General features: G+C 45.3%; 2 protein-coding genes across 3 annotated transcripts; both read right to left on the bottom strand.

Moving 5' to 3' along the window:
• LOC8083324 (auxin-responsive protein SAUR50) lies at positions 690-1,616 on the bottom strand. Its single transcript, XM_002446814.2, has one exon. The coding sequence runs from the start codon at positions 1,430-1,432 to the stop codon at positions 905-907; it is 528 nt and encodes a 175-aa protein (XP_002446859.1). The 5' UTR covers positions 1,433-1,616; the 3' UTR covers positions 690-904.
• LOC8058345 (serine/threonine-protein kinase GRIK1) lies at positions 12,179-19,245 on the bottom strand. 2 transcript variants are annotated; one of them, XM_021463480.1, is made up of 12 exons: positions 18,933-19,245; positions 18,092-18,506; positions 17,258-17,332; positions 17,137-17,181; positions 16,724-16,798; positions 15,702-15,789; positions 15,480-15,589; positions 13,943-14,038; positions 13,385-13,451; positions 12,987-13,102; positions 12,826-12,904; positions 12,179-12,702 (listed from the first exon to the last, which is right to left on the bottom strand). In XM_021463480.1, exons 2-12 carry the CDS (start codon positions 18,479-18,481, stop codon positions 12,563-12,565), a joined length of 1,281 nt encoding a protein of 426 aa, XP_021319155.1. In that variant the 5' UTR covers positions 18,482-18,506; positions 18,933-19,245; the 3' UTR covers positions 12,179-12,562. The 2 variants fall into 2 exon arrangements, with proteins under 2 accessions (XP_021319155.1, XP_002446858.1); XM_002446813.2 differs by having other exon boundaries at positions 18,942-19,245.

Raw genomic sequence — 19,245 nt, 5'->3', positions numbered from 1 at the left:
TGCTGTAGAATTCTGGTAGTGCACAGCAGCCGGCCGCGCGCGTCCGCGTCGATCAGGCGCCAGGAAATCTCGTCCTGCTCCCTGCCGCCAGGGGACAGCCAGGGAGGGCGGTGCACTGTACTCGCCGGGCACACGACGGAGCTTACCACCAGTGACCACGCACGCTTGCTTCCTCGCCAGCAGGACAGGGACAGTGATGATGCCTAGCGAGGCCAGCCAGCCAGCCAGCGCTCTGGCGTGCTGCGTGCAAAAGCGGCGCGCGGCCGAAACGGCGTGCTCCAACGGCCGACTCTCGATTGATCCTGCGTGGGGTACGGATGAATGCGTGCGTACGGTACGGGTTCGTGCAGTGGTTGGCGCGCCGTTTTCACCGCCCGAGCACGTTGGCTGAATCTGGATGGCACGCTTTTCCGGGCACCTGATTCTGGCGTACTAGTAGGCAGCAGAGGTAGCAGAGCAGATGAAATTGTTGAAGAGAGTGGGCCGTGAGAAGTTTGCACTCAAACGAGGCACACAAGAAGAAGACAGAGCATTTGCTCTCGTAGTGCGTAGTACTCCAGTACCGCTGGATTGTGGCAAACGTGGAGGATTCAGCACACTCGGTCAGCGACACTTGGATGATCCGCGATGAAGGCAGGAAGCCCGTCGCATAACGGAGAAGAGAAATTCCAGCGATTTGAAGATGAATCGGCGTATTCCAGGACCAAGAATTTTAAGCATCGACGAACAAGAGAACCGGGTGGGATGCATCAGTTAAACAGGACCAAGAATGCAAAGATTAAAAGCAGCCCCATTCTGAACTTCTGATGGAAACACATATGTACACCATCCGCCTCCGCCGCCGGCCGGCCTGCGGCGGTCAGGGGCCTCCCTCTCCCCACCTAAGGACTAGTGCCCGCCCTGCCTACCACCTGCCGAAGCCCTTCTTCCCCGCGGCGGCCAGGGCGGCGGCCTGCTCGAACCGCGCGGCGGGGCAGGGGATGGTGATGACGCCGGGGTGCTGGAACCCGAACTCCTCCTCGGCCTCCCTGAGCAGCTCGCCGAACATGGGGTGGTTGAAGTACACCACGGGGACCACGTACCGCAGCGACGGCGACGCCTCCCCGCCGCCGCCGACGTACACGGCCACCTGCCCCTTGGGCGTGGTCACCGCCTGCCCGCCGCCGCAGCCGTCGCCCAGCATCCGGTGCCCGCCGGCCCTCCAACCGAGGCGGCTCAGACGCCGCGCCAGCGACCGGCCCCACCGCAGCACCGGCGCGAGCTTCCTCGCGGCGCGCTCGGGCGTGGAGTCGCCGGGCTGCTCCTGCGGCTGCTGCTGCTGCAGGCGGCGGTAGCCTCCCCGGCGCCGGCACCGGCCGCAGAGCGCCCGCCGCCACAGGCCGAGCAGCTTCCGGCCGAGACGGACCCCGCCGTGGCGGGACCTCCTTAGCATGGCGAGGAGGATTGGAGGAGACCGCGGAAAGATCTCTCCTTTGTTGAGTGCGTTACGTTAATGGTGTGGTGCTGCGGAGTTGCAACGGAAGCGCGCAGGAGACGAGACGAGACGTCGTGACTCGTGAGGGTGCGGCCTGCTGAGAGGAAGGAGTGTGAACCCGGTGGGGGACCCGGGCTGTTTTATACAGCGCTGGGGGCTGGGGCACACGCGCGAGTGGAAAATTTGACGGGGGGGTTTTGCTAGGTCCTCGGGGCCCGGGGGGGGCTCGGTTTGGCCTGGCTCTGCTCCCACTGGCATGGCTTGATATCGCGTTTGGCTTGGGCCTTGTTTAGTTGCAAAAAATTTTGCAAAATGGGTACTGTACCATTTTCGTTTGTATTTGATAAATATTGTCCAATCATAGATTAACTAGGCTTAAAAGATTCGTCTCGTCAATTCCGATCAAACTGTGTAATTAGTTTTTATTTTCGTCTATATTTAATACTCCATACATGCGTCTAAAGATTCGATGTGACGGGGAATCTGAAAAATTTTGCAAAATTTTTTGGGAACTAAACAAGGCCTTGGATTTGCCGGGCTCTCGTCGTGGGCATGCGGCTGCGTTTGTTCGGAATGGCTGGTGCGCCTCGGACGGTGCGTGGTCCATGATTCCTTTGGCTCCGGAGAGATGTCGCCCAACCTGAATTTCTTTATTTCATTATCTAGGCCCCTTTAATATGTGTCCATCATGGTTAAAGATACATCATCAGAGTTCGTGATCTCAAACTACATATTCCTTCCATAAGAATCAATTCTTAGAATTATCATAAGTCAAACTTTTTAAATTTTAACTAAAATTCTATGAAAAAATGCAAAGATTTATAATATTAAATTATTGTAGTTAGATTTATTATAAATTATATTTTGACAAGATACATATTTTATGTTATATATATTGTTACTTCTTTTTATAAAGTTAATCAAACTTATTTGGTTGATACATATTCTAGAAATTGATTTTCTCGTCGTCAGAGGGAGTATGGACACCATGCATCTGCTACTGCTCTTTCTTTATTTGGCAATTATTTGGCAACCGCATCCACCATATCTTAGCATCAACTTTTACCAATAAAATGTCTGTTGTAGTGTGACTGCCTCGTCTTTGAATACGATGACATGTCCGCTTGAGTTTATCTGCCGAATCTATCAGTTATTTAGTAGTATTTTTCTCTCACAATAAATTAGCAATCAATATTTTTAACCATAACTTTTCAGACAAGCGAACAGACTCGTTTCATCATTTCATAGATACCAGTAACATAGGGCAAATAAAAGTACTGAAATGATGTTTTTAGGAAGCTTGGAGGAAATTTCATGGACTGGGCTATCTACAAAGGTCTTACGGCAATGATTCACTCAGACATTGCACCCTCCTATGGATCAGAAGCCAAACAGAGGTATGGTTAACCCTCCTAGGTTGCTTTGTTCGGTCATTTCTTTCCAAACAATTTTGTTCTGTGGTCACTCCAAAGGTTGGTGAACGCGGTTACGCGGAAGGAGCGCGACGAAGTTACTTGCTCTTCTGTTATCGGCCACATCGACCGTTGATTGGATCGAGCTCTTAGAGTGGAGATTGTTTAGTACTAATAGCAATTTTCTTTTAATTTGGTGTAACCGGGGAATGTGATCTCTTTTCTTCGCTAGTACCGTAGTACGTATATACGGACACTGAACAGACGCTGAGACCTGACTTCACAGAATATGAACCGCAGCCAAAAGTCCAAATCCACCTCGTTTTCGTACGGCCCGCCAAAAGAGTTGCCTACAGACTGTACTGTCATTTTTGGCAAAAGAAAATCTATTTTTTACGACATTTACTGCCGAGTGACGGTGAGCTCGATGGTGAGCTCGATCACATGGTCAGCTCGACTGTGAAAAAAAAAATCACGGCGTTTGCTGGGGACCTGGGATACACAGACATCTATCTGGCACTCGTGTGGTGTGGTCTGCCTACCAGGTTGCCGCGAATCAGCGGTATCTGAGATCAAGCAACAGATCGAGGGGCTACACGATGTCTAGTATTCATCCCAAACCCTGAATGATGTCTAGTATTCATGGAGCAGGTCTGAACTGTTGTCACAGATTTATCAAACACCTTCCACTCTTGTACTCCTATTTCGAAACCAGAACCGTGCGGCCACATGTGGGGGGCAGAATGCCAGAGACACGACGTGGGAATCCTGTCCGGTACTCCGGTTACTTGCACGCCGCTCCCAGTCTGAGCTGCACCGGGTGCATCTCCCAGTCGGACTTTCGTCGAAGACCGTACTACGAACCCAGTGGACTTATGGCTTTTCTGATTTGTTTTCCCTCCAACAACTTTGGCTTTGACTTGTATTCATGCTAGAAGAAACAAACGTTAGAGTACTAGCACGTTTGTATGACATTGTCGAAGGTACTTGCCGTACTTATGTTATTTTTAGTCAGGAAAATCGACTTAGGTTGTTAAACCGGGAAGTAGATATAGGTCCGATTAGGTGGCAGGGCGGAGCTACACCCTTTTGTTGAGGTCAGCTGACACCGAGAGTTTTCAAAAATCCCAGTAGAAAAATCACCGTTACTAGCTGTGTTATTATACTACAGCCCGGCCCTGTTTAGTTTCCCATCCAAAAAAATTTCATCTATCCCATCGAATGTTTAGACACATACATAATACATTAAATGTAGATAAAAAATAAATTAATTACACAGTTTGGTTGAAAATCGCGAGACGAATCTTTTAAGCCTAGTTAATCAATGATTAGTCTTAAGTGCTACAGTAACCCACATGTGCTAATGATAGATTAATTATTCTTAATAGATTTGTCTTGTAGTTTCCAGACGAGATATGTAATTTGTTTTTTTATTAGTTTCTAAAAACCCTCCCGACGTCCTTCCGACACATCTGATGTGACACCTAAAAATTTTTCATCTCCAATCTAAACAGGGCAAAGCTAGATGAGCTTGATGGCATGCGCCCGTTCGGTGGCACGAATATTGTGCTGGCTTCGCAACTATTAGGCCTTGTTTAGTTCTCAGAAAATTTTACAAAATTTTTCATATTTCCCGTCACATCGAATCTTTAGACACATGCATGAAGTATTAAATATAGACGAAAATAAAAACTAATTGCACAGTTTGGTCGGAATTGACGAGACGAATCTTTTAAGCCTAGTTAGTCCCATTGGACAATATTTGTCAAATACAAACGAAAGTGCTACAGTGTTGATTTTCCAAAATTTTTCGGAACTAAACAAGGCCTCAGATGGTACCAAAAATAGAGACATATTCTATGATTTAGCTCTTACACAGTAAAAGCATTGTGTTCCCAAAACTTTTATTCTCTAACAACAACTGCAAAAAACAGAGCACCTAAACCTGTTATGCTGTTCCGGCCGCTCGCCGCAAGCTCTGGCGGTGACGAGCGTTACACCTCCAAGCACCACCGCCACGACGAGGACAAGGACCATGGCCGCTCCTCGTCTCGCGATCGCATCGCTACCTGTGACCCGCTCAGCGCATTCGCGCTGGGCAGCAGGCAACTCCTAAGTGGTCGCCGCCTCTGCCCCTAGGTAGCCAACCCAAGAGGGGCTGCCTGTATGTGTCTTGGAAAAGAGCGGAAGGAGCAGCAACGTCTCAATGACGAGACAGAGCGCCAACGATTTGTGTCTTGAAGAGAGACGAGGCAAATAAGCTTCCGCGTTCTCCCCTTCACCAAAATAGATGGTATGTATGCATTGTCTTTTGGAGGGTGCTAAGGGGGTGGCTCAGCTGGGCTCTGCGCTCCCCGGCTGCAAGTGCGCGTGTTTGTGCACTTGGCCCAACACGCAGCCCGGCCTCCACAGCCAAAATAGCCCTCTCAGCCTCGCTCTAGAGATACACTAGGGATGGGCGTTGTTTTGGAGCCAGGCTCCTCGCGGCGCACAGCAGGGGCAAGTGGGGGGCAAGATAGTTGTATTTGGTGGTTTGGCTCGGCCCTGATATGGTTCACTAACACAATCTCCTCTGGACCGGACCGTTTGCATGCTGGAAAGACAAACATGGGCTGTTGCAGTACTTGGGCCTGGTCTAACGTGGCCTGGGCCTAGCGAGCAAGCCAGGCTGACCACGGCCACCCTCACAAACGCCCCCTAAAACACTGTGCATGACTTTTTTTTTGTGTTTGCCTCTCGTGTTGTATGAGCGGCTGGAGACAGCCTTAGATGGTACAAAATGGGCAGTCATCACATTACAGAATTTAACCTCCAACCTCGAGTCCAAATCCACCTCATTTTCATGCGGTCGGGCTCGTCATAGGAACTCACTCTCCAGTGTGCACTGTCATTTCCCTCGAATGACAAACACTTTTTTGACCGCATTTGGAAGGAAAGAAAAAAAAAGAGAGACTAATCTCTTTTTTAGATCTTGTTTTCAATTTTTTTGCAAAATAGACATTGTAACACTTCCATTTGTATTTAGCAAATATTATCTAATCGTGGATTAACTAAATTTAAAAGGTTCATCTCTTAAATTATAGATAAATTGTGCAATTAATTATTTCTTTTATCTGTATTTAATGTTCTATGCATATATCGGAAGATTCAATGTAACGTAGAATCTAAAAAAATTTATAAAACTTTTTGAAAACTAAACAAAACCTTAGAAAAAAGAGAGACTAATCTAATACTGAGTGCAGTGAAGTCACCGCCTGGGGAAAATCATGGCGTTTTGCTCTGGAACCAGGGACACCGGACACGGACCTTATCCGGTGCATCCACGCACTCAGGTGCTCTGAATCTGCTATGAACCAACAGGACAGTCAGCTCGCGTATGCACGGAGCGGGATGCATCGGCATCGGCTGGATAGGATGGTCGATGGTCCGGATTATGACCGGCCAGGCGACAGAAACTACTGCCCTTCCCTCTGATCTGCCGATCCAAGCTTATGTAGAGTAATCATGCCTTTAGATCCATTTTTTTATTTTGATAGTGTAGCATTTTTATTTATATTTAGACCCTGTTTGGTTTATCTTGCTAAATTTTAGCTAGCTAAACTTTAGTCAATTTAATAGGTAAAGTTCCAAACACATTAACTAAAAAAAGCTGAAATAGTTTAGTTTTATTAGTTACCTAAGAGTAGCTAAATTATTTTTAGCTAGATACAATTTAACAAGGGGAACCAAACATGCCCTTAGTCACTATTGTTCGATTATAGAATAATTAGATTTAAAAAATTTATCTCGTAAAAGATTCGATACGAGAAGAAAAATCTTAAAAAGTTTTTTAAGTATGGGGTGAATTAAACAAAGCCTCAATAGTATGTTTAGGGAGCCAAATGCCCAGATCTGAAGTGTTGCCACAGATTTCCCCAGCACGGCCTGCTGGCTGCTGCCCTGCAACTCTCGGAGATGGGAGCCGTGTAGTCCACATCTGGGGCAGAAAAACCAGACACCCGGTGTGTCACGTCACGTGTGGATCCTGTCCGGTTCTGCCGGCTCCTCCTACTCCCGGCGGAAGCGGATGTGGAACTTTCATGGAAGACCGTACCTACGAGCTCGGTGGACTGTGGACTACTCGTAGACGAATTCTTGATTTGTTAATGAGATGGCACCTGACACCATGTGTTAGTTTAGGCATGTGCTAGTGCCAATTTAGGCCTTGTTTAGTTGGCAAAAATTTTCAAAATTCTCCGTCACACCGAATCTTTAATTGCATGTATGGAGCATTAAATATAAACGAAAATAAAAACTAACTGCACAGTTTACATGTAATTTGTGAGATGAATCTTTTGAGCCTAGTTACTCCGTGATTGGACAATGTTTGTCAAATAAAAACGAAATGCTATAGTAGCCAAAAACAAATTTTTTTACAAACTAAACAAGGCCTTACTTGCACGCATCAGCGGTTGCCTGCCTGCGGCATGGCGATTGGCGAGTCATCCCAGCCACCTGGCGGACTCGTTGAATGTTTTGAGCGGTGGTGGCAGCATATTCATTCACCTACCCCCGCGGTGAAAAATTGCGAGGAGACGATCGCCTTTGTCGGCAGAGTAAAAAAAACACGCCTCGTTGATTCATAGAACTCGAGTAGTAAAAAATTTTACATGTGATGTGCGTGGTGACGCGGACGCAGCATACAGTACCGTGGGATCCGAGAAGAACGAACCCACTGTCGACGGGCTCCGGGTGGTTCTGGAACGCCTTGATCTATCTGATGCCTGCGTTGAATGAATGATCCAATCCAACAGGCCGGCGTCCAGGCGACGCAGTCACGCAGACAACCCGACATAGGAAGGGCCAAAAACTGCCACATCCACATCTCCGTGGAAATTCTGGTCTTTCTTGCTGAGCTGGATCAAGCGACGGATCAGCGACAACAGATGGATAGATGCTGATAAAACATCGTTAACAATCACTCTTGTACACAGATGACTTCACGGCATGTACCGGTGCGTACTAGCTAGTAGTACGTTTTCAACCAGTGCCTACCAGTGCTCGCTGCTGCAATCATCGGTGCTGGTACGTTCTTCCCTTCCTCTCGTACGGAAATATCTGGGCGCCTCAGCTCACAGTCCCATCAATCCACCCATCGCGATGTTACGCACCACGGTCCGTCCGCTTGCCGGAGGACGTTTGCGGCCGCGAGGAATATCGGCGGAAAACCACACCGAGTCACCAGTATTTCTATGAATAAAAACACCGAGGCCTTGTTTAGTTCTAAAAAAATTTGCAAAATTTTTTTTAGATTTCTCGTCACATCGAATCTTTAGACGCATGCATAAAGTATTAAATATAGACGAAAATAAAAACTAATTACACAGTTTGATCGGAATTGACGAGACAAATCTTTTAAGCCTAGTTAGTACATGATTGAACAATATTTATCAAATACAAATAAAAATACTACAGTACCCATTTTGTAAAATTTTTTGCAACTAAGGCCTTGTTTAGTTTGCAAAAAAAATTATTTTTGGCTACTGTAGCATTTTGTTTTTATTTGACAAACATTGTCCAATCACGAAGTAACTAGGCTTAAAAGATTCATCTCATAAATTACAGGTAAACTGTGCAGTTAGTTTTTATTTTTGTTTATATTTAATGCTCCATGCATGTGACCAAAGATTCACGGGAATCTTGAAAATTTTTGCGAGCTAAGAGCAACTCCAGCAGTAGCCCCAAAAACTAGGCCCCTACTTTTAATTTGGGTGCTCCCCATACTTCTTGAGGCTCAATTTTTTTGCTTCAACTCCAACGGTAGCACCCAAATTTGGGCCCCCAAACCTATTCCAGAGAGAATGACAGAAGGGACCCACTCGTCAGTGTCTTTTTATTCTTCCTCTTTCTTCTTTCTTTAGACATAGACACAATTAGAGCATTGAGCCGGTTACCGTAGGGTGTCATGCACAATGCAAAGGTAGAGAGAGATGGAGCATGCGCTGGGGCTAGGACACGCGATGGAGGATGGGGGCTGCCCTGTTGGGCCAACAGGAATGGGGTCTGGGGGAGAAATATGGGTGCCCAGCCAAATATGGGGTCTGGAGTAGGGGCCCTGCTGGAGTAATGTTTTTAAACTGGACACCCATATTTAGCTATTGGAACTTAAGTAGAGGCCCCGCTGGAGTTGCTAAACAAGGCCCGAGTCACCGGAACAAAAAACACCGATTTTCCTCGAGCCCCCGCCCCCGCCACCCCCTTGCGCGCACTGCAGTCGGCGGGCCGGCGTTTCTACGGCTACGGATCGGAGCCAAGATTTTACGGAGGACCACCCGCGGAATCCACCTCAGAACCCGGGCGCCGAGGGGAGTCTCATCCGCTTCGGTGGCGGGGAGGGAAGAGCGCGACGAGGTAACAACCGAGGTAGGCAGATCGGCCCAGGCAGCGCGGGGCCCTGGTGGTGCCGTACGTGGTTGGTGGGCGACTCGATGTCGACGGCAGCCGCGCAAGCGCAAGCAGTACCCGCGGCCGCGCGCAGCGCCGGGGGGCGCGGAGGCGGAGCAATCCGACAAAGCGAGCGAGCGAGCGCGGCTGGCTGCTAGCGGCGCTGCCCCAAGTCAAGTGGCTGGTACGGACGGACTACGGACTAGTACACGGAGCACCGCCGGACCAAAAAAAAAAAAAAACGAGCTGCCGTGTCCATCCCCGCCCGTCGTCCTCGTGCGTACGGCGTGGAGTGCACTGCACTTGCATTGGTCTTGTCTCGTTTACCTGTCTAGGCTGCGCTCATGTGCGTACATGGATGGACGGTCGTTACAGATATCCCAAGGGTGTATCGAGTCGCGACAAGTTTGGAGTGGAGGTATAGCAGGCGAGAGTGGAGTGCGAGGGCAAAGATCAGGTGGTGGTGCGGACGGAGAGACTATTTTATGAATAGAGGTTTGCCGGGTCCTGGAGCGGAACACACCAAACATGGCGAAGGTTCGTGGTAGCCGGCAGGGGGGGCAAGTGCCAAGTGCAACCCGGCCAGAGAAACAAACAGCGCAGCACTTCCTGTCGTATACCATTACTTCCTGTCTTCTCCCGCGGGGTCACGCAGTCGTTTTTTAATTTTTGATTTGATGAGCTGACGAGGAGGATTGGCGGATGTACGGATCAAGCTCTTCATGTTGAGCGTATCAGATCAGTGTGGCAGCGTTGTCAGCTCAGGCTAGTTCCAAAAAAAATGTAAAATTTTTCAGATTTTCCGTCACATCAAATCTTAGACGTATGCATAGAGCATTAAATATAGACGAAAATAAAAAAAACTAATTACACAGTTCACTTTAATTTGCGAGACGAATCTTTTGAGTCTAGTTAATTAGTCTATAATTAGACAATATTTGTTAAATACAAATGAAAATGCTACAGTGACCACTTGAAAAAAAATTGAAACTAAACAAGGCCTCGGCATTTGGGCTGTCCCATGCATGAATGAAGGTAGCAATCAAGTGTGGATCTTCTCTGGATTCTGCCTGCACATACAGCATCTCCCAGTTTCGATACGTGCTATGTCTAGTAGCTCCAGAGTATATGCATATTCGTCCAATATGATGGTCCTCAGATGTTGGGATCAACTTTTGTGACCACTTGGAGCTGAAGATTTGTTGCATGCAGTACAAAAGATAGTACAACAGGCAGCCCGCAGGATAAGCCAGCCCTTTCGATCTTGAGAGGCTTTGGGCGATTCAATTATTCAAAAGGCAAGAGGAAGAATCCAAAACGTATCCACGAACAGATACGACGCAACGACTAGTCAGCCACTCACCAGTACACACCGCAACTTGTCAAGTGTGCACGAGCACCACTCGCATTGGGCTCCAGAATATTCAGGCGCGCTTGAGTAACACGGAAAACTAGGTGTTTGACGCAGCAACACAGGGCCCCGATTATTCTCCGTGCAACCGTTGCACGGGGCCGTACCCGTGCCGTACGGTCCTCTCATCCTGTCCATCATGCATGCGTCGCGACACCACGCCAGGTCTAAGGTTGGCGGCCGAATCAATCCACTGTTTCTATTTGTCAACTGACGTCCCATAGAGCTTCAGCTTCACCCAGCTCAAAAACAGGACAGCCATACACAACGCCTAATTTGAAAATAAAGTCTTCTCTCGGCAAGGTCAACTTCTACAATTAATTTTCGTGTTCCTTGAGATAAAAGTCAGCTCCTGTTCCTGTAATCAACCACAAAAAAACGTCACAGTGAGAAAGCCAGCTCGATGGTAAATTGGTAATCGGAACCGGCTAAATACCCGGCACAAGTCAAGAATAGAACAGGGCAGGAAGCCCATCACGCTCATTCAAAAAGGTGGGTTTGTCTACTCGCTTTTCTTATCCATCAATTGCCTGAAACTTGTGCTTTCGTTCAGACGACGTGTTGTTCGTTCATATCGCTTCAAGAGCAACGCATCCATCGTGCATTCATGGATTGCAGTTTCTGCAGTTCCATGCTCACAGGGTGACGTTTTTCTGTAATAAAGTACTGAAATGTGTCGTGCATCAGCAGCAAGGGCCATCAGTTTTCTTGTCGACATGGAGAGACAGCAATGGGTACAAGGCAAGAGGTGTGCGCCACGCATTGCCACACTGGAGCCTAGTGCCTAGCGCTACTCAATGTTAGCTAGCTGACGGAGAGCCATCGGACTCGCGGAGCCGTACGGCGACCGTGCTCCCACCACCTCCACGCAGGCACGTCGGTACGCTCACCCACCCATCGATCGAGGCGAGGCTAGCGGCTGATGACTCTGAATGATCCAGTTGAGTCGGTGGCAGGGACACATCAACTTGTCTTGGTCGAGGTCTGAACGCCGGATGCCCGGTTGGCGGCTGCTTATTAATAATAAACTTCAGAGACAAGAACGTTGAGGTCTGAACGCCGGACGTTTTTCGAATTTTCGATGGAAACTCGACGAAAATTTAAGCGAGGAAGAGTCCATCATCATTTGTCCTGAGCCTCTCGAAAACTCTCTGCTTATCTGCAGGCGCGGACTTCACAGTCACATACATATTCAGTGGTGCCAGGCAAATTGGGGGGTCTCGGAACCCTTGGATTATCATCAGGAAATGTATGTCTCGGACCCTTGGATTACACAGGAAATGTGGGGACTTGGTGGCCTCGTTGATCAGGACAGATGCACCTATGCTTGCAGGTGCAATGCAATTATCCAGGAAGGCGAGCACTAAAAAGGCATATCGAGAAATTTTTCAGTGCCTGGCCGCCTGGGAGTGCAGGCGTAGTTAACGAGCTCCCTTCAGCTACAACATGAACCCATCGTACAAGAATAGTACATGATAAGTATAGCAGTGCACAGTACATGAATGTCAGAGATGGAAAATGGTATGCAGTTATGCACAACAACAATGCACACAGCATTCACAACCGCAACTTCTGACACTATCTCAACGGTAGGGCAGGTTTAATGCACCTTGGTCTGTGACAGGGCAACAAAAATTGAGAGTAGGCGGTGGGTTTTACTGGCATAGGGTTATACTCTATATTCTGTATGTACCAAAAAAGAAAAATTTTCAGTCGAGCACCCAGCACTCATATTGGAAATTGGGAACACGAAACAACAAACAAACTCATCGTTAGAGCTTCGCTTTGCCAATCTTCATCAATTATCTACACTAGACCTGCAGACCATCCGAGGATGCTTTGTTATTGTACTTCTTCCCGGACATCATTCCTCTTCCTGCGGCCAAACCCACATCTACAGATGAATTCAGGGACTGGCCCCTCACCCCCAGCAACCCAAGGATGCTCAGCCGCAGCCTGCAGCGTGATGCGATCTCCTGGATCTGCAAATCAAGCACATGGAAGGAGCGGGCAGGGACATTGTGTTAACAGAGGGCATCTTGCACAAAAACTTAGAAACTCCAGGTTATCAGAATCATAGGGTGAGAAAGCGACCAAAAAGGCACCTTTGCAGAGAAGCCTTAGGAGCAAATCAGCAAGTTGGGGGTTCATGTCTCCAGGTATTTGCACAGGATCATTGGCAATCTATTTTGTAGCAACCGCTCAAGTGAGTTTACTGCAGAGTGATAAAAGGCAAAAGGAAAGGAAGGAAATATTTTTTTTGCACCTTATCATAAGTCTCCTGCAATGTATCCCCAAGAAATGGATAATGCCCAGAAACCATACAATATAAAGTTACACCAACTGCCCATGTATCAGATGCCCGACCATGGTAGGCTGAACCTGCAGTGAAATAAAGAGAGATACTTCTATCATATTTAGCAAGTCTCCGTGCAGCTAAAGAATATTTAGTAATTTAAGTTAATGGCAGGAAAATTCTGGGCCATTCCATTTTTCATTAATTTGTGATTCTGTGATCATGTAGCTACAATACAACAATGGAACACCCAGGGAATGTTGCTTTCCAAAAGAACACCATTATATTCATAGATAATCTGAGTGATGATTGACTAATTTTATGTGCAGCATTTATAACTATAACTTAAATATCAAAGGTAGTTCTACCTTGACAGCACTCTGGGGCAGTGAAAACAGGAGTGCCAGGAGATCTCCAAAGCATATCATCATCATCCTAACGTTGCAAACACATGAGTATCACTGTACTAATATATCAGTAAAACACCAATATATAAAATTTTATAGTCCAGAAGAAATTGCCACAAAAAACACACATACTTTCAAAATATCGAATATATTTACTTGAGTAAATGATGTAACAAGTTTCATCCAATGATAAAGTTGTGGGCCGTCTACTTAAAAATCAACATATCCAAAACAAGAACAGAAAAGCATCTTAGTTTGTTTCCAACTCAAGTTATCTTAAAACTACTCATGAGCACAGGGAACAAAGATCATATTTTATTTTATTTTTACATTAATATAAACCTGTTTTTGAGGAACTCTAAATCTACAGAGCCATTTTTTACCTGAGCAAGAGCAATTAATGATAGAAATACAAATTTATCCCTTTCAACAGTGGATCCATTTAAGTGGAAAAAACAATATTTCCATAACAAGAAAAAAATCACTAAGATACACAAGTTGCAGGAGTACAGAAACCACCTCAAAAACCTGGCTAACACTGAAATCCCCTATCTTCACATTGCCGGCACTGGTAACCAAGAGATTGTCTGGTTTGATATCACCATGAATAACGTTCTGTGTATCAAAAGAAGAAAAAAATATCAGTGTTCCAAGAAAGGGAAACACACAGCATAGTACAAAACTGCATAATATAGAAAAAAAAAGGCCATAAATGGACACATGTATAAAGAAATATATGTCCAAAAATGTGGTAGAGAATCATCAGCTCTGGGAACTGTGGAATTCACTCTTGTGGGTAAGCACAAATGTAAACCATGGTTGGGAGTTTAGTGCTGCTGTCCTGATGCGGACCAGGATGCAAGAAAACATGGTTTGCATCAACGATTGCTACCATGCAGGGGAACAGCCAGATGGCGTTACTTGAATTATCACTAACAGAACACACGCCGACACGCAGGCACTCAATCTAAAAAACACCAGAAAGATTACAAGCGCACCAGGACAAACCAAACAATCAACCACCAGACCAAACAAAGATCAGCGCCCAAAGAGACTCCAACTCAGAGGCACCCGCAGAACACCAAATAGTGGGTTCCTCTCTGATCTCTTGTAGAAGCTGATTGATGCTAGGATTCATGCCCTCGCAAACGCATCCATTACAGTGTTTCCAAACGAACAAAGCTATTAGCATGACCGGAGTGGAATACTTCTCACTGATGATTATCAACCAATAGTGTAACCTCAAACCACCTGGACCAGAACAATTGATTGCAAGATCTCCATTCACACTTACTCCCTCTGTCCCCTGATAGATGACGTTTTAGCTCTGGGCACAGGAATTAAGGAGTGGAAATGTTGTAGTGCACAGGAAATATGAGAGAGAGAGAGAGAGAGAGAGAGAGAGAGAGAGAGAGAGAGAGAGGTGCATTGGGAAGTGAAAATGACAACTAATTTGGGACAAATCTAGAATGCTCGAAGATCAAGTATTATGGGACCAAGGGAGTATTTAGTAAAGGCACAGTCGACAGTCGACTAGTAAATGTTTAATTGTCTCGTCCACATGATCACAAAGACAGCACAAATAGCTCAGTGGTTTCAGGCAGGCCTCGGCGCTCAAGGCAGTCAGAAGTCCAGCAGCGGTTATGACAAGCTAACCAAATGAAATATTTCACTCTGGGTGGTATCCAAGATTTCCAAAGTCTTTGCCGAAATTGAAACTTGGTGGTTCCTGATGCAGAAGCCGACCAGATGTGCTTCTCCCACATCGTCTTGTAGTTCCACTCCAGCTAGAAACTCCAAAATCTGAATGATTCCTCCAGAACTTGGATTGTGACAGTTATCTTCCTAGAAATACGTTTGGATATGAGAGCTGCATAATATCGATCAACGAGCTGCAAATAAAATTTTCAAAATCCCAGGACTCTACAAAATTGTTCTAAACATAATATCAATCATCTGATATACTATTTGTGTTTCTAAATACTAAACTTTGAAACTTTGACGTGAGTATTCATCATGACAAACTAGTTATTGAAAATGAAAACTGAGAGCTTACATGAGAGTGAAGATACATAAGACCAGATATTATGTCTCGCAAATAATTTCTGGCAGTAGCTTCTTCTAAACCATTATCACAAACCATTTTCCCTTCAACATACTCAAGAACTGGCAATGCAAATGAAGAAAAAAATGTAAATGATAATCGAGAGAACATCAATGGAAATGTGATGGGTCATCAATAAAAAAAATGTTTAACAGTGGTAGCATAATTACATACCCATGTAGAATTTATCTATGTTTGGGTCATCAATCACTTCAACGAGATTTACAATGTTGGGGTGATTCAGCATTTTCATTATGGATACCTGTCTCAAAAGAAAACACACAAACAATGAAGAGGGAGGGCACACGGGGGGAGGGGGGGGGGGGGGGGGCAATTGAATACTATACACAACAGAAATTGCAGCCTATTAACATGTAAAATCAGGATCGTATGGTACACATGCAGTGTGCTATCATAGTGCCGGTTACCAAATACCAATACACTATGCTTCTACATTTTGACAATAAAATTACCAATGATTCTAACAATATCTCAACCCTTAATCCACCAACATATTGGCAATGGGCCATCTATTTAACCTCTTATGGCAGCTCAAGACTGTGAATGAATTTCATCAATAGGGAAAGGAAATAAAGCTACAATTGTGCTGAGGATTTGTTCTACAAAAATCATATGAATGGCTCAAAAAAAATATCATATGGCCAATGAAACTGAAAGCAAGAAGATAGTTTCCGTGTAAACAGAAGATATATGAATTCTGTATCACACTCCCCTTGGTCTCTTTTTCTCTTCAGAGGCTAAATGGGGTCCTATTTCACAAAAAGTGCTGAGTTAATTGCTTATCAACATCTGAACATTAATTCATCACTGTAAGAGCACCATACTGCAAATAAATGTTGTTGGTCGCCTTTGTATCATATAAATCCATTTCCAATATGCTAATGAGCAAGATACCTCATAGTTGGTTTTTTGTTAAGTAAATGGAAGTTTGTAAACAATTGGGAGCCTAAAGCAAGATTTCCTGGTACAATAGAAAAAGTTCCCTACAGTTACATGTCAAGTATCTGAAAGAACAACATCAATTAGCATTTGGAATGGCTAGCTTATGCATGATAGATCCTAGAGAGAAGTCCAGAAAACATGCACAAAAACTTTAAAAGAAAACTAAATCACATATGCATAACAAAAAGAAAATATGAGTATTGCATGGACAGATAAGCTGACAAAGTCATCACCTCCCGAAGAACATCTGTCATGGCAGTTTCTGTGCGTACAACACGTACTTTCATCATGTAAGGCTTATTCAGAACCTGAAAGAGAAGGTCAAAAGCTAAAATTCCATAAGTGAGACATCAGCACATGCACCCAGCACATATACAAAGGCTAACAATAACAGTGTTGAGAGCAAAGAAAAGGAAATGGTGAGACTGAACGAAGTCCTGAAGCAAGCAAATTAGTAATCAGCCAAAACATAGAGTACAACATATTAGAAAGAAACAAAGTATAACTAATAGCTACCAGTAGAAAATAGCTAATTGTGATATTTAACAACAATTTGTAATCGTGAAAACCTGCTTATATGAAGAAAAAGTATCACAAAAAGAAATTGTATGCTAACATCACAAAAGAGAGTAGCAGAAAGCACTACCTTCACTGCATACAGCTTCCCATCTTTAATGTTTCTGTACAGAACCTGTTCAGCAGTAAAGTAAAAGGAATTTAGACATCCATTTGGAAAATTTAATATCAACATATCCATGGTATCTTACCACTTTGCCGTAGCTTCCAGAACCAATCTTTCCCAAGTGGACATATTGATTGACCATCTTATTACCATTTTCATCCTTAACATGCCAAAAGTAACAACATTATTATAGTGATCAATGCAGAAGGTAGATTCTCTCATACAAATTGCTGCCTTCACTTGGCATGCAAAAGTCAGCTATTAGAACTAAGCAGGCAATAAACACGACCAAGCTCTTTGATGGCTAATCAGAACAGTGAAACCAATGCAAAGTTATGCTTTCGAATTATTCTCAAATGTTATGTGTGTATATGTTAATAGATCATATAAAGTGAGATTTTGCTGAGGAAGTAAAAACAGGCTTTTTCCTATCACACAATAAAGGATGCACATGTTGATTGGGATGCTGGAAAAGATGCATTACTTCTTTATCGTTCCAGAAAAATGGTTACCTTATTCAGCACCCAAGAACGTAAAGAAGATGCACCTATCGCAATCCATCACCAGTGTTCACTTCAAGAGGGGCATTCATAACTACTGATGGGCATGAATAACAGCTCATTTCCAGCAAGAATGCGTGCAACTACTAAGGGGGCATGACTTTTCTGAAGTCTATTTATTTTCTTTTTCCAAAAAAACAAATTCATGCAAGGCCCAATGGTAAAAGAACATAAAAAACTATTGGGAGATGTCACATGTCAATTGCCTGATATGATTATATAAGCCAGGTTCTTATGAGTTGGACTAGCCCATGCATAGAGTGGGAAAGAATAGGTGGGATCTCAATAGCACTGTTTCAAATATGGACATGCAAGTAAACGGACAGCTGGACAAAAAACTGAAATCTTAGAAGAAGTACCTCTGAGCGAAATACTTTTTTCGTCTCTTTAACTGGGATCTCTCTACATGCAAAGCCATTTTGAGTTCTTGACTGTATAATATCTTCAGAACTCTTCCTCGGTGGTCCATCATCACTTCCCTCAAGATAGTCAGTATCATCTCTATCATAGAAGCTTCTATCAGGATCATCTCCATTGTAAAAGCTTCTATCAAGATCATCCCCGTTATAAAAGCTTATATCAGGATCATCTCCAGTGTAGAAACTTCCATCAGGATCTTCAGCTGATTGACGCTTCAGTAAATCTTCAGATAACATGGCATCAGCATCCTGATGTTGACGTGCAGGTACACTGGGCTTCCTTAAAAAGCTAAAGCAACTGCAGCAACCGATGTCTGTAATGTCCGCCATTCAGAACAAGTAGGCACCAGAAACCCTAGAATGACAAAACATGTAGCAATGTTAAAAGAAACATCGGAATAGGAAAGCCACAAATTTATCTGCTACTTTATTGGCTACCGCATCACCGCTGCAGATGAGATGAAACTACAATAACAGCATAACTTGATGCCAGAAAGGCACACATGATCGGCCTAAAATTGCTAGGGTTAAACTTGGGCCCGGGAACAACGTCCAGGGATTATAACAAGAAATTTCATTCAATTCTATGACAAGAAATTTTATTCAATTTTATGCTATGATTTCATTCACAGAAACAAATCTCTAACAGATAATATGGAATCACACATCAATTCCACATAAACAATCCCTAAGCCCAAATTTACAGTCCAGTGCTCGTTTTCAAACCCTAGGGTATGAGGTTTCAGATTTGGGAAAGCTCAGAACTTCAAAAACACACTACCTGACTCACCGGTCGAGGGGCACTGGCGCGCTACTCTGCAGCTTGGCGCACCCGGCGGCCGGATTCGGCGACGCGCAGCCTGCTCAGCGTCTCGGCGCACAGGCTCGGCAACGGCGACTGGCGCCAGGCCGCCAGGAGGGGCGGCGGCGGGCGGGCGGGCGGCGGCGTTTCCAGTGCTCCGCAAACGTAAATCGGCCTCGGTGCTCGGGGGCGGCAGTGCTCGCGCTGGTGGAGTCCGCCGGGTCGCCGTCCGCCTCACGGTCGAGTGTCGCGCTCGCGGCCTCGGGGGCTCGGGGACACGGCAGGTTTCGCG

The sequence above is a fragment of the Sorghum bicolor genome, chromosome 6 (assembly GCF_000003195.3).
Source record: "Sorghum bicolor cultivar BTx623 chromosome 6, Sorghum_bicolor_NCBIv3, whole genome shotgun sequence".
Classification (NCBI taxonomy): Eukaryota; Viridiplantae; Streptophyta; class Magnoliopsida; order Poales; family Poaceae; genus Sorghum; species Sorghum bicolor.
This window is presented reverse-complemented; position numbering and strand designations above follow the sequence as displayed.